This window comes from Taeniopygia guttata, chromosome 5 (assembly GCF_048771995.1).
Source record: "Taeniopygia guttata chromosome 5, bTaeGut7.mat, whole genome shotgun sequence".
Lineage (NCBI taxonomy): Eukaryota > Metazoa > Chordata > Aves > Passeriformes > Estrildidae > Taeniopygia > Taeniopygia guttata.
Genome location: NC_133030.1, coordinates 22,247,908 through 22,263,881, shown reverse-complemented (window position 1 = coordinate 22,263,881; position 15,974 = coordinate 22,247,908). Strand labels below are relative to the sequence as shown.

General features: G+C 41.5%; 2 protein-coding genes across 10 annotated transcripts in view; one reads left to right on the top strand and one right to left on the bottom strand.

The window, feature by feature from the left end:
* IFTAP (intraflagellar transport associated protein) overlaps positions 1-13,048 on the bottom strand; it is a 39,202-nt gene extending 26,154 nt beyond the window's left edge. For 2 of the 9 annotated variants that reach the window (XM_072929872.1, XM_072929873.1), the window contains exons 1-2: positions 12,787-13,048; positions 8,749-8,823 (exon numbers count right to left, since the gene is read on the bottom strand). In XM_072929872.1, coding sequence (XP_072785973.1) covers positions 8,749-8,823; positions 12,787-13,033 — 322 coding nt within the window. In that variant the 5' untranslated portion in view covers positions 13,034-13,048. Of the gene's footprint in view, positions 1-1,687; positions 1,844-8,737; positions 8,824-12,305; positions 12,751-12,786 lie in introns of those variants that run through there. The other 7 variants (XM_012574034.5, XM_012574035.5, XM_032748731.3 and 4 more) reach the window with 6 other exon arrangements.
* On the top strand, positions 12,966-15,531 carry RAG2 (recombination activating 2). Its single transcript, XM_002199685.6, has one exon. The coding sequence runs from the start codon at positions 13,220-13,222 to the stop codon at positions 14,825-14,827; it is 1,608 nt and encodes a 535-aa protein (XP_002199721.5). The 5' UTR covers positions 12,966-13,219; the 3' UTR covers positions 14,828-15,531.
* Positions 15,532-15,974: the final 443 nt, after the last annotated feature.

The following is a 15,974-nucleotide window of genomic DNA, read 5'->3' as shown; positions in this document are numbered from 1 at the left end:
TTTTTATTTCATCTGCAGAGCATAAGATCTTTTCAGCCTAATCATCTGTCTGATGTCCTGCTGTACCTTCATCCAAGTTACCTGTTAGCTTGACACAGGATGGGCCAGGTTGGAAGTGACCACAGTGGTCTTATCTCCCTGGTCAAGCAGGGTCATCCTAGAGCACCTTGCACAGGATTGTATCCAGAGAGATCTTGAGTATCTCCAGTGAGGAGACTCCACACCCTCTCTGAGCAGCCTGTTCCAGTGCTCATTTACCCTCACAGTAAAGAAGTTCTTCCTCATGTTCAGGTGGAACTTCTGTGCATCATTTTCTGCCCATTGCCTCTTGTCCTATTGCTGGCACCACTGAGAAAGGCCTGGCTCCATCCTCTGACACCCTCCTGTCACATACGTATAGACATTGATAAGGTCCCCTCTCATTCATCTCTTCTGGAGGCTGAACTGACCAGGCTGCCTCAGCCTTTCCTCCTAAGTGAGATGCTCCTAAGTGAGAGTTCCTTAATAATCGCTGTAGCCCTCTGCTGGACCTGCTCCAGGAGCTCCAAGTCTCTCTAGTCCTGAGGAGCGCAGAACTGGACACAGAACTCCAGATGTGCCTCACCAGGGCTGAGTACAGGGGGAAGATCATTTCCCGTGACCTGCTGGCGATGCTGCTCCAAATGCACCCCAGGATCCCATTGGCCTCCTTGGCCACTGCTGGCCATGGACAGCTTGTTTTCCACCAGGACCCCCAGGTCCTTCTCCACAGAGCTGCTTTCCAAAAGCTCAGCCTGTGCAGGTGCAGGGGTTATTCCTCCCCAGGAGCAGGACCTGCGCCTGCCGTGGCTGAATTTCAGCAGGTCCCGTTCTGCCCATCTCTCCAGCCTGTCAAGGCCCTTCTGAAGGGTGGCACAGCACTCTGGGGTATGGGCCACTCCTCCTGGCTTTGAGTCAGCAGGGAACTCTGCCCCTTCCTCCAAGTCATTAATGAATTAGGTAAACCAGACTGGGCCCAGTATTGAACCCTGGGGGACACTACCAGTGGCAGGGCTCCAACCAGACCCTGTGCTGCTGATCATGACCCTCAGAGATCTGCCACTCAGCCAGTTCTCAGCCCACTTCACTGTCCATTAATCCAGCTCTCAATTCCTGAGTTTGCCTACAAGGATTTTGTGAAGGACAGTGTTGAAAGCCTTCCTTGCTGAAATCAATTTAGACAATATCCACATCCCTGTAGGTAGCTGTTTCACCATAGAAGACAATCACTTTGTAAAAGGCACACACACAGGCACAGCACAGTGGGCTAGTGTTAGTAAAGCTGTAAAAGTACCCATATTGCACACTCCTAATCTCAGGCCATCTCACACTATTAAGTACTTTCCTTAGGCTCTTCTTTTATGGAGACTTCTCAAGCAAAACAATGCAAGATGTCCTTAGGAAACATCTATCCTTCCAAACGGTGCATGTTCCCCTGCCTCTCTAAAGCAAGCATAAATAGCCAACCACCTGTAGAGACACAGCAGCCTGGGAAGCAATCTGTAGAAAGTTGTCCTTAGGGCTCCCACTGCTGAGTGGAAAAACAAAAGCATCACAAAGATTTGCCTGAAGTCACAAAGCAGGTGAGTAGCACAATGACACTAAATACCACCCTTTTATCTTTCCTCCTGTCTGTGGTATCTAACAGGAGGTTTAGGAAATTACATACCTTTCAAAAGATATGTGAATGTATTTAGAAATTCCTCATATGACTGCTCATGGCTATTAATAAATTGATCAAGGATGCTGTTCTTTAACAGTTGTTCTCCCATGATCATCTACACCTCGAGAGTCGATTAGGTATATCTGTTTTTGTAGGCTGCTTCTGTAATAGAAAGAAAAGAGCTATATTTACCTGCAGGCAGAAAACAAGTCAACAGAAAACAAGTCAACAGAGAAATCCCTAGTTCACATAGACGGGCACTAGGAAGTATAATTTTTCTTCTCTCATTGTGAAGTTCTGATCTCATCAGTGGAACTTTACTCAAGTAAACACGTCTCCCAAAATTCACATGTACATAGAAATTTTAAGTACAAAAGGAGAAATTGTGATCATTTATGCTTGAAATTTATGACCTTGGGTAATATGGGCCAGCTTCTCTTGGTGTTGTTTATTCCCTTAAGTTGTTCAGTCTTTCAAACCCTGCCTTCTTTCCAGAAACAGTGACACCCCTCATCAGCATGCTGTATTTAACACCCAGGACACAACTGTACATTCAAATTTTGGAATGAATCCATCATCTCCAGGTGCACCACTCACTCTACCATCAAAGCCACAAACCCAGATTTTGGACCACACGTTAAATCGCAGTGACACATGTCTGTGTGTCTGTGGGTATGCTGAGGCAGCACACAGGACAGGGAGAGCATGCTGGAGCTGGACAGCCATGCAGGAAAGCTAGGACCATTCTTGAGAAGGGAACAAATGCTGAGAGCTGAAGGAAGCTCCACTCTCCAATCACACAGCAACAGCTCTGCAGCCCACCTTCATCACTTAACCAGACTCTACGGGTCCTGAACAGCCCTCGGTGAAGCCTGCTGAAGTTAACCTTGCTCCCAACTCATAAAATCTGTGTAAATGCATGTTAACAGCTGCGTGATGCTAAACACTTAAGTATTACTTCTTTTTTATACACATAGGTCCACACCAATAGAATCAGTTTGCACACACAAACCTAATCGAGATGCAGGAGCACATAATACATGAAGTGCTTGATTTGCATGTGTTCCTCTGTTTCCTTTCCTGATTTAGCACAACACTAAGAAGTGTGTTTTGGGAATGAAAGCTTAATTCCTCACCAAAACTTCAATGATACTAAGGAAAGGCTGCCAACCTGATACTGAAGTTAAGTAAGATCGAAGAATTGTTTGGAGACCAGAAAGAAAATAAAGCATGACTTCTAACATAAAGCTCTGATTTTGTTGCATTGCCTGCTTCCAAGGAAGACTAATGTTCTGAAGATATCAAAATACATGAACACCCACATAACCTAAAGTTTAAGTTTTCTAATGTTTTACAAAAATCCAACCATTATTAATCTCTCTGCAGAGTGACAAAGCAGAATATAACTCAACAGACTCTCAGAGTTGTTTATGTCTATTACAGGGCTTTGAGAGGCAAGCAGTGCCTTCTATTCCTCATTATTGTTATTAAAACCATTACTTGAAATAGCACTGTGATGTGTAAGGCTACTGTAAAAGAACAAATATATATATCTAATCAAGAAAAAGTTAATAACTTTTTCTTTGAAGTCTGGTGTCTAGGATCTCCAACTCCCTTACAAACACTAACATAATAAACTTAAAAACATTCTCATAAGGAAAACAAATACTATTCTAAATAGCAGATTAAAAAAATGAGTCACCAAGAATTAAAATTATTTAAAAACAGGTTAGTGAAGGGCTGACAGCCAGTCTTACACTAATTCACTCTAAAATGCTTTAGGAAATTAGAGAGTTAATATGCATTTTGGGGGCATAATCATATTCTTAACCATCTGCATGACAGCTTTCTCTGTGAAAACCATACTCTACAGCCACCACAGCCATCAGATCATGAGCCTGAGATTCAGCACCCAGACCAGGTGGTACCAAAATCATGTATTTCAATTCTTACTCTGCTGTGCAGCTTCTACTTCCTACAGAATGTGGGAAACTTCACTTCAGATATTCCCCTGCACAGCTGTTATTGAGGTCTACAGAATCATCTCCTCATGGAGAGGAAAAACCAGCAAGGCCCTAATGAAAGCCTAGGTTCTGTCAGAAAAACAGCCACCCTCTCAAACAACAGAGAGGAGAGACTGGCAGCCAGAATTACCTGTTCCCTGCTTGCAACAATTTTCAAGAACTGCCTGCTGCTGTAGCATGGCCCTAAATAACAGCAAGTGCAGATGTTGGTATGTGGGGAATATCTACCACCCCTGAAACTGAACATGTGCTTAGGATGGATGATATAAGAAGGCTGTTCAAAATTTATATAAATCCATCAAGGCTTTGGTATTTTTTTCATTTTCATTCTATTTTGTTTTCTGCTGCTTCTCACCTACTTTAGTCCAGAGTCTCTTTTAAATGATCACCACACTGTGTCAGCCACAGAAAAGTTTTGTGAGGTGAACAGCTGAAACCAGGCTGACCAGAAGACTCTCACCTTTGCTAAAGAGCTAACCAGTAGATTCTACATAAATAAAAGGCTTCACCCAATTCACAGCCTCACGGAAATTACTTCTTTAAATTATCCCAAAAAAAAAAGAAAAAATACACTTCAAGGAATGAAATTACTGCAGTGTTTTGGTAAAGAATAGATACTACTAAAATCAAAAACTTATCTTCATTTTTCCCCAAAGGAATCAAACTAACTTGGAAGTGTCAAGGAAAGTAAAGCAGAGGTATCTGATCCTTTCCTTTTGCTGGCTTTGGATACTTCAAGAGTCAAATATCAGTAAGTGATGCATTCAAGCAGCAACTATGCTTTCTTCTTTTTGCAATTCACTCCTGCTCATCCATCCAAATTACTTTAATGAGATTTCTTGAGGCAATCATTCATTAAGCCTTGCTGATCATCAGCAGATTGTGCAAAATCAATTTTCTTTCTCAAAACACAGTCTTCTTCCAAGCAGTTTAAGACAAATCAGAAGTCTCTGCATTGAATCACAGAGGCAGCTCAAGTGAGTATTAGCATGATTTCAATTATACAGTGATTAATTCTATTAAACAACACAAAACGTGGTGGAATATAAACTTCCTGGTTTATGTTGCATTTTTAAGTGCTTTATGTTTCTTTAAAATACAATGGAGGCAATGAAAGAAAAATCAAGATTATGAATTTTTTTAAGAAAGAGCAGTAAAGCTAGTTGTCTCTACAAATTCAATAAAATCTTACATAATTTAATTTTTTGGGGAAAAAAATCATTACTAGCACTTCTAGCATACGTTTAAGTCAGGTTTTCACACTACAGATTTTCTCTCCTAGAAGTCATTCTCAAATTTTAAAAAAGGCTGATTAATAAATGGGTTTTTTTAATAGTTCGCCCATAGGTTCATGGAAAATATCCACTAGGTAAACCTGTTATCAAGATTTTATAATCTATGTCTGCAAAAATCAGAGTGAACATAAATACACTATTTTTAAATCATATACTCTATTACCACTGGACAATGCCCCACCTTCTTTCCCTATAGAGCTATCCCATTAACTACACCTTTAACAAAATTGTTGTAGCAATGAAGAATGAAGTAGTAGCTTCGCAAAAAGAATGAGATTTTAGTAGACAAGTGCACTCAGAATCAATTTAAGTCTATCTAGGTTCTGGCTGCTTCCAAAAAGGCCACCACCACCTTTACTTCCTCTACACCGCCTGGTCTACCACTCCAGTCCATCTCTTGGGCAGACAAAATAAACTACCAACACAAAACCTGAGAGCAAACGGAGCAAATGTATGTATTATTCTGTATTAAAGACATATTTTCCAACCTGCCTTTCCACCCGTATGATCATGATTGCCCATACAAGGGGACAGTGGGAGTGTGCAGTATGATCAAGGGAAGGATGCAGGATTGCCCTTTTGGCAGCTTGTCATTATTGCTTATGCAACCTGAAAGCACAGCCTCATCAGAAACACCCTCACAAATGGTCCAGAAAGCTGTGCCTCCTCCACACTGCAAAAGCAGATGTCAGCAGGGCACTCCTACACCAACTGTGCTGAGCTGGAGCCTGCAGTGCAGATCATCAGCCCCCATGGTGCAAAGAGGCAGGCAAAGCTGGAACTCAAGCCTGTCCTTAACAAATGCCTGTTGTTAGGTATGCACCGTGGTTGCTGCCTTAACAAACATCCCAGGATGGTGTCTTAAAAGTAGGCCAGGTGAAAGGTGTGATTCTGGGAATTCCTGCTCAAGAAAGACATAAAACATTTTGAGTCAAGCAGTTGCCCATTTTCCCACAGGCAGAAAACGGACTCCTTCTTGTCTGCAAATGTGTACTTACAGAAGAAAGCTCTCCCTGCTCTACTGCCCTGCCCTACTTTTCTCCCTCCTCCTCCCTGCTACCACCACCTGTGGGGAGGCAGAGCTCCAGGAGAAACACAAAGGCACCAAGTTCTGGCCACAAGCAGGTGCAGGTCAACCCAGCTGGAGGAAAAAAACTAAAAGTTACAAAGGACAAAAACTTTCAGATGAGGTTCCTTCCAACATCTCGCAATTCATGTGAGATGAAAATGTGATCTATGATAGCTAATCCTGTTAAAATCAACTGGATGTTTGCCATTGCCTTCAGCAGGAGGCCTTAAGGGCACACACTTAATGCATCAGCAGTTTGTGTGGATGCGAGCTGCATCTGCTTGCCTGAGTGCATTACTGTGCCTGAGAGCTGACCTTTAGATGGACAAAAACACGTGCCTCTCTTGCCCAGCTCATATGAGCTTTTAAAGGATATATCTGAGGGCTTTAATTGCAAGCAAGCATATTGATCCTTTTGGATTTCAGTGCTATTACGCCAGTCCCATACCTGAGCAGAATTTCTTTTTAATGAATTTCCAATGGCTTCAAGACTACTGCTCCCTTTAAAGACAACCTGGAGGCCCATGGTAAGGGTAACATTTCATCCAAACTACTGCAGCCACTGCCCCCTGGAATGCAATTGTCCAGGATCTGACAGTCAAAGCACAGCTGGATTCAATCAGATATTTTAGATAAGCCCTCCAAATAAAGCCCTCTCCCTCACAAGTTAAATACTGTTTACTGTCAGTTTCAGATGAGACAGAAAATTGAAGACTGTAGGATGCTGGACTCCCTGTGCCCTTTTTTACATGTTTCAGCCTGTGGGTCCTGGCTAAGTATCCAGGATATTTCCATTCTGGCTGGCAAACCCTACACAAATGAGTAAGGCAGCCTTCTCTTTCCCTGCTGAGCTGGGGTGCATTACTGCAACCTACAGGAAGCCAGCTAAATTTCAGCTCAGAGATGACTGTGTTTTACTGGCAGAAAATATGCTGAAAAGCCTGGAAATATCTCAATGCAATTTGGAATGATTTGGGATGAAGAAGATACAAACAATATATTATCTTAAGAAATCAATTGTAGAAGAAGACAACCAAGTGAAATAAAGCATTTCCGTAACAGTGAGCAATCTGCTGAAAACATACTAGCTCTGTCCATGTTATTAAAATAGAAATTGTGAAGGAAAAGTCTATTCCCTTTCACATGGGTTCTCTGCCAGTTAAATTTAGGATGGAAATCCAAGATCTTCTTGCTATGACCAGGACAGTTTTGAACAGAATTTTCCTAGCATGTAGATACATTATTCTAAAGCTATTTGCTGCAGCTTCTCCAAAGCACTTTGTCACTGACAAAGATCAGCTTAGACAGGCCATGTCCTCATCCAAAAATGACATGCTGTTGCCCAAAAAAAATTTAATTTCTCTATCTTCTCAACTACAGTAATTGGAAAAATAATTTCTAAAGATAAGGCATGTCAACTGGTAGAAAAAAGTCTAAAATGAATGTAAAATATTAAAGTGACATAACTGGGGGAGTGGATTTTTCACATAAATATTTTGGATTTTTTGGTTGGGTTTTTTGGTGGTGTTTCTTTTTTGGTGTTTTTTTTTTGTGTGTGTGTGTGTGTGGGTTTTGTTTGTTTGTTTGTTTGGTTTTGTTGGTTTTTTTTTTTTGCCAGTAGATCTTTGACCACAGACCCAAACAAGGGTCAGAATACATCAGACACTTTGATAAAAAGCTGTTGAGTATTATCTAGGCCCTAGTGAAAATACAAATAAATGTGTTCTGAATGCCCTTAACTTCGGGGGAAGTCCTTCAGCATTCAACTCTGCACTACAGCTTCTTTTTATCTTTGTTTCAGTAGAAAAGGCCCATATGGATGCTACAGGGCACAGTGCCTTAGCACTGCTGTATTTCAGATGAGAAACATCACCACATCCTATCTGCATTACAGTTATTCAGTGTCTCAAGACAATTTTCACAGACATTTGGTGTTTGCTTTGCTGTACTAATCAAATTCTATTTCAAGTTCCTTCTATTTCTATTCTCACAGCAGTTTCAAATGGGAGTTGAGATATTTCTAAAATATTGTGCAGCAGATGTTGTAACTCAGGAGTGGGTGAAGTAGGGCCAGGAAAACAAAAGCAGAGAGCTATGAAGAATAATTGTTTTCCAGGTTTTTCTGTTTATTTGTTGTGCTGTGTTATGCAAGTGGCTTATCCTCTGTGCCCCAGCACTGCTAGCTGTTGAAAGGATATGCTCCCAGTGGACTTCCCAGCGTCTCATTATTTATTTGGTGTTGGAGAAAAGCACTGCGAAACTGATGAAAAATGCCACAGAAGGGTGCAAAGTTTTATTAGTCTTTCAAGGTCTAATCAGAAGGCCACCAAAGGAGAAAAAAAGACATTTCTAATTAATTCAGTGGACTTGGACTTTTTAGTCAGCCCTCACTCAGTAAACTGCATGCATGTGTCATTTCCTTTGTTCTGTTTCAATGTCATTGCCCGCTTGCAGCAGAGAATTCCTGGGGAAAGCAGTATGCCAATCAGCAAGAGTTGTTTTCTTTTACTACCTATTGAAATTATTTTTTAACTCAAAATTTATTTTAAATTACATCTTAAAACAGCACTGAAAAATTCTGAAGATGATCACAAGGTTGATAGGTGTAAAAGAAAAAAGCGTAAAAAAACTCAACCATAGAGAAGCTTATGCTGTAGATATTTACAACCTAAGAGGCACCTGCTGTCACTCTGAGCTTCTTCCACAGCAAAGAGTTAAAGCTTCTGGAGGCTGGTGGGTTTCTTGTTGTGCCATCTGAAGACAAGAGAGGAAAGAAAACAAACCAGTCACAGCCAGTTAGCCACAGCAGATAGAGTTCTCAGGAGCACATCTGCAAATTAAGCATATAGAATCCCCTCTATCAGGCTGTCTGTCCTTGCCACGAGACCCCTGGGCTGTCACAGAAGATTCCTCACATTGCTCACACTTGAATCCCAATTACACAGAAAGATTACGGAGGACGCAAAAAACTGCTATCAGCCAGGTACGTCTAAATTACTGTTTTGCCCAAAGCAAACTTGGTTGATACACTTGGAAAATGTTTTGAGAAATACTACATAAAAAATTTCCTTCCTTAAGCTTCTTTATGGAGGACTTCGAACTTCTCTGTGTGTCTGGATATGATTTTGATAGTGGATAATATGGAAACAGCACTTGCTTTTCAGAGGTATGCTCTTCTGTTTTGGAAATGAAAAAACAGATCTGTCAAAGAAAAGAAAACACAATACTGCAAAATCAATTTAATTCTATACTACGTATTTGTGTTCTCATCAAAATAACTGCAAACTAATTAATGGTCAGCAATGGGTGTTTACCAGCTAAGACTCCATTGTATCCTGCATTTCATTCTCTGTGTCCAATCAGTACAGCTCAAATATCTTATTTTTGTGTAAATGGAAAAGGTTCTTTGTGTTTGCTACAGTTCATAAGATCAACTCATTAGTCATTCATTATTTTGCAGCATTCAAATTACTGTGAAATTATTACAAATAATACTTTCAATGCTGAAAAATATGAGATGTCACACTAAACAGCAGCACTGATTAGTCATTGTTCTCCTGATTAGAATATTTTTGTTGGATAACTAACAGGTAACAGGCAAAGCACATAGGTGAACAAACCATTTCTGCATAGGGTCAAAGAGGACAGTAACTATTAAACACAGCTTGGGGTGACTCAGTGCCACACCGTCATCTAGTGACATTTCATAAATCCTAGATTTACTAGGGTGTAGGACATAAAAGAATGGCAGACTTGCTTCCATAGGAGAAGCTAGAAGACAAGGAAGACTATCCAAAGGTATATGAAATGTCAGTTGCTGTTTAGGTCCTCCAGTGCTACCCCTTGCCTCTAAAAGATGTTCATCTTGTACTTCTCTGTGAACACCTAATAGGGTTTCTGAAATGGTACATCACCCAAAATTGTAACTATGTCCATCTGTTGCCATAGCAAGCACATTTCAAATTACATTAACTAGTATTTTTAAAAAATACCTTCTGTCTTCATTTGATCCTTCTATAGATGTATCTCCCAATGCATCCATCAAAACCTGAATTCCTTATAATCTCGCCATATAACCAACTCTTACCTGAAAAACCTGCTCAAAATACTGTTTGATTTTAAAATAAAGACAGAGAGAATATCAGGTTTTTTTCTTTCTGTTAGCTTAGTTTCTAGCTCCAGTCTCTACTGTTTCCCAAATAGGGAGCTTATAAAAGCAATGCTGAGATTCTCATTTACTTGTATAATCCTTCTAAAAAACACCAAATATGATGAAGCATGACTCAAGTCATCATAATTGGAAATTGTTTATGTAACTCCCCCCTTCTTTTCTTATTTGTCTTTACTCCTTGTAGTGTCTCTTCCCCAGTATCCTGTGTTGCACCACAACAAAGGCATTTGTCTGTTTCCCTCTGCACTAGCTACACTGCTAATCCAACTCCAGTTTTGAGCATAAAGCCACAAAAAAGCACTTTAAACTCTTTGTTTATAAGGTTAGATCGTTTGGGCTCCCTGAAGCTGTTCAGGGCTCCATGAGCCACGGCCCAGAGGAAGGAAGGTTAGAGTTGGAGGTCAGCATAGCCAAAGAGCAACCACACTGTATTGACACACTGTAATTAACAGGAAAATACATGAAAAGCCAAAGCAATTTCAGCCAGTGCCTAAGGAGATACTTCTGTCCAAAAATCTCAGATAAACATTCCCTCCATTACATACTGAACTGTTTGCTTATGTAAAGTTCAAGAAATATTATGAAACAAGGAAGTGTGTTTAAGTGTTTTTAGCCAGTATGTTGTGTGTCTATCAATCAAAAAAATTTTCACTGATTTTTTTCTCCACTCTGTATCTGCAGACTCTTCAGATAGTGAAGTCTTTTCAGAAGTGAGTACCGCTCAATATCTGGGAAATAGTTTGTGACATTGTGGACACCACTAATTGCCCTATTTGGAGATTCTTTAAGTATATGTAAAAATGTAAGATGCATACCAATATGCCAATTAAATTGTTTGCCACTTTTAATACTCTTGTTAGACTTCAAATATAAACCAGCAGTCAAATGTAGAACTGGAGAAATAGATGATAAAGAACTCTAATTTTCTTACATAGAACAGAAATTTTCTTATGGCATCTTCAGTATGAAAGACATTACTTTTCTAAAGATCCTGTAAAATCAAAGCAGCTAAGTAACCAGACAATACAAAAGAAGAGACAAATGACATCTAATCAATAAACCTAACTTAGTGCAAGCTCCTCTGATGATGCCATTTTTGAATACTTGTAAGAAACAAGCAGCAGATTCCTGTTTAGCATATCACCTGAAGGTAAATAAATTCATAACTCTTTCTTCATGCATAATAAGGACACAACCTGCTGTGTATACTGACATGCTCAGAAAAGGGTTCACTAATTTAATTAACTTATAACCTCAACTTTAGAAGTGCAGTACTTCAAAAAGAAATCCAAATGTAGGAAAAAACCTAGCATCTTCAGGGCAGAGGCATTAGGCTATATAGTGAACAGAACTCAACCATGATCTTTGGATGATTCCACAAGACAGCCGTTCCATGGATTGTTTTTCAAATAGACTCAGTAATGGCTATGCCTACCCTGTCTGTGTGCTCTGGCCTGAAAACATCTCACCTTTGAAAAACATTCCATGGCAGATCCCTGTTTTAGCACAGCAGTTCCCATACCAGTCTGCAGGCAGGCAGTGCAGCAATATGGTGCAAAATGGCAATTGATGTAGTCAATGTCACCAGTTCCTATGTTTTTACAGCAACTCTTCCTCTACATGACGTTGTTCAGATTCCCCCCACGTTTTAACGTCACATAATTAGAAGATACCAATCCTTCCTTAAAAAGGAACAGCTATGTGGCTTGTTTTTGTTGTCACAGCAAAATGAAAAGCAGCAACTATGAAAATATGAATCCTAATTTTTTTTTAAGTTATTACATTTTAAAATATAGAATTTAGTGGGGTTTTTTTCCAATATTTCGTTCACACCTTTAAATTCTGGGGATTTGGCAAAGGCTGGGACAGAAAACTTAGACACTTGCTGAAGGGCATCAGCCTACTGTCACCAAAGGATGCTGCCAATGAATCAGCCAGTTATTTCCCCCCCGGTGTCTTTGCTCTTCAAAGCTCTTTCACAATCAATATCCAGGTTGATTACATAAACTCCTTTCAGTATTCAAACACCATGTTTATGAGAGTAAAAGACACCCTTGAAACCTACTCACGAAAGCGTGAGCAAAGCGCAGAGATGCAAGACAAAGGATTGGCGCTCCCTGAAGCCCCGCGGCAGCGGCACCCTCAAGATCCCGACTGGGCTGTCCCGAGATTCACCCCGGGCCCGCCGCTCCAGCCAGCCCCGCCCGGCTGCAAAGACCGCGGGCACCTCTTCCTTCTAAAGGCACTCAACAACTGCTGACGTTTTCCTCTAAACAAAACGTGCACTCGAATTCCCGAGCACGCCGTGCTCCCGCCCGCTGGCTGCAGGGCCCTGGGCAGGTTCCCGGCCGGAGTCTCCTGCCGCCCCGGGCGAGCCCGAGCCCGCCGGACGAGGCTCCCGCACTCGTGGCCCGGTCCTGCCGCGGCGGGGGGCTCCAGCCCGGCATCCCCGGCCGCCTCGGGGCGACAAACGGGCAGGAAATCCCGGCTTGGGCATCTCCGGCGCCGGGGCTGAGCCAGCAGCCCGGCCCCGCGGCCGCACTCACCGCCGCCGGCTCTCCGAGCCCGCCGGTCCCGGTTCCCCACGGCCCGGACACGGAGGCGCAGGCCGGGCCGGGCCGGGCACCCGGCCAGAACTACCGGCCCCAGCAGCCCGCGGGCCGCGCTCCCGTGGGAGCGGCCGCGCCCGCCCCGGGAAGCCGCAGCAGCGCTGCCTTGTGTAGGCTCCGCGTGCCAGCAGCTCATGGTGTGCACGAAATCCCCAAAATTCCGCGGAAATGGTGCAAGCCTCATGCTTGAGTCATGTCTTGAGACGCAGAAAAGCTTGCTTTTGTGAGTTTCAGAGAGTGAACTGCAGCACAACTTACATAGGATTTATTAAAGTTGTTTTAAATAATTGCGATAGGATCTAATCACACTAATTGTGATAGGATCTAATTGATCTTTTTATTTTGTCTTTTTTATTTTCTCAGCCACGGTATGGCCCAGTCAACAGACAAAATGTCACTGCAGATGGTATCCACCATCAGTAACTCATCCTTGCTTCAGCCGGGCTTCTCTCTCCTGAATTTTGATGGGCATGTTTTCTTTTTTGGTCAGAAAGGATGGCCAAAGAGATCCTGCCCCACTGGTGTTTTCCTCCTCGATATAAAGCAGAATGAGCTCAAAATGAAACCTGTCTCCTTCTCTAAAGATTCATGTTACCTTCCCCCTCTCCGCTACCCTGCTCTGTGCACACTCAGAAGCGATGCAAGCGCTGATGAGTACCATTATATCATCCATGGTGGTAAAACACCTAACAATGACCTTTCTGATAAGATTTATTTTATAAGTTTGGTAAGCAAAACTAGCAAGAAAATTACGTTCCAATGCATTGAGAAAGACCTGGGTGGAGATGTCCCTGAAGCTAGATATGGACATTCAATGAATGTAGTTCATAGCCGGGGAAAAAGCATGAGTGTTGTGTTTGGAGGGAGGTCATATACTCCTCTTGCACAAAGAACCACGGAAACATGGAACAGTGTAGTTGACTGTATGCCATCTGTGTTTCTCATTGATTTTGAGTTTGGATGCTGTACATCATACATACTTCCAGAGCTTCAAGATGGACTTTCTTTCCACGTTTCAATTGCCAGAGATGATACAATCTACATCTTGGGAGGCCACTCACTTCAAAATAACACCAGGTCCCCCAACTTGTACAGGATAAAAATTGATCTGCCCCTGGGCAGCCCGGCTGTGACCTGCACCATTCTGCCAGGGGGGATATCAGTGTCAAGTGCTATAGTGACCCAGATCAGTGACAATGAATTTGTCCTTGTTGGTGGCTACCACTCAGACAACCAGAAAAGGCTGGTGTGTAACACCATAGTTCTGGAAGATAGTAAGATAGAGATTGTTGAAAGTGTGGGTCCAGAATGGACACCAGATATTAAACACTGCAGAATGTGGTTTGGCTGCGATATGGGTAAAGGGTCTGTTTTACTGGGCATTCCAGGGGCCAACAAACAAATAATTCCAGATGCAAACTATTTCTACATTTTGAGATGCAAAGGTGCAGAAGAAGACAAGGAAGAAGAATTGATAACACAAACTTGCAGTCAGACATCAAGTGAAGACCCTGGAGACTCCACTCCGTTTGAAGATTCGGAGGAGTTTTTTTTTAGTGCTGAAGCCAATAGCTTTGATGCTGACGATGCTGATACTTACAATGAAGATGATGAAGAAGATGAATCAGAAACAGGCTACTGGATCACCTGCTGTGCCAGTTGCAATATTGACATCAACACCTGGGTCCCTTTCTATTCGACAGAACTCAACAAGCCTGCAATGATCCTGTGTTCCAGTGGGGCTGGACACTGGGTCCATGCGCAGTGTATGGATCTCTCAGAAACCATGCTTCTACGTCTCTCAGAAGCAAATGTCAAGTATTTCTGCAATGAGCACATTGACCTTAATAAAGGGCTACAAACTCCCAAAAAGGTGATGTGCCTGAAAAAGCCACCCATGAAACCATTGCGCAAAAAGAAAACCATGAAGTTATCAACATCAACGAAAAAGTCCTTTCTTCGTAGACTCTTTGAATAGATTTACACTGCTGATTTGTATTCACCTGGGAGGAAATGAAATCACAAGCAAAGGCAACAATGCTTGAAGCAAAGTGGGTTATTGGAGCTTGAAGAGATCTTCTTATTTCAGTTATCTCAATGTTTTTGTTACATTTCAAAGCACATTAATTTTTTCTGTCTCTTATGTGTATTTTTGTAATACCCAGACAGGGAGCCCATCTTAAAGGGCACTGTGCAAACACATAGGCAGTCACTGGTAAACTGTGTGCTGAATTTTAGGCTATAACTTACTCCCCAGTATGTTTAATGGAACTGCTGCTAGGGTAAGACATTGTGCTGTTCCATCTGTCCATTAAGAACATTATATTGCCCATTTAAATTTTTTATCTTAGTCAGTAGTTCTAGAAATATTTGACCTAATTTATAGCTGCATTACTCTAGTTTTATGTTGGTGTAGTGAAATAAAATGAGACTAATTATTCTGGTTTTAAACAAAAGTAGTGGTTTTAAGTCCCCTGTGTCAGAAATAATGAAATATTCAGATACTGAGGGTCAATTTTCTTCAGGGACTTCCATTATGGAAAGCTTACATATGGAACATTTAATTCTGGATAATTAATTTTTTATTTTGAGAGTTATGGAATGATTAGATGTTAGTTTTGGCTACAGTTGAGAATAACCTCATAATAAAAATTTAATTGCTTTTTATAAACTACTGTGATCATCAACTGCTGTTTGTATTTTTAAAAATGTAATAAGAGAATAAAGTTTATAATGAAAATGACTGCAGTTTTTTTCATGTATTCATGGGTAAATCAAATACTGTAAATCCTAAAGTTTACAAAAGGACAGCACGTATATGCTTGGGAGGTCCATATGAGGCCTGATGAGGGGTCTAGCTTGATAGCCAGCCCATGCTGTGAGCTCCCATTGACTTCAGAAGAAATCCCTTCTGATGAACAGGACTTTTATCATTTACTCCAGGTCTTCATTTCTTTTTCTGCTCTCCCAGGGTGAATGTGTAGAGTGCGAAAGTTTAGAAGTGCAAACTGCAGCTCAGAGTGATTCATTGAGCCAGTGGAGGCACTGTGAGGGTAAAAACAAATGTGGTTGGCTTCTCAAAACATGAGGAGAAGATTGGATTCAGATTGAAAAGGACAATGTCA

Excerpts from the sequence above, each read along its gene's own strand:
- RAG2 (XM_002199685.6), top strand. The coding sequence starts at position 13,220 with ATGGCCCAGTCAACAGACAAAATGTCACTGCAGATGGTATCCACCATC.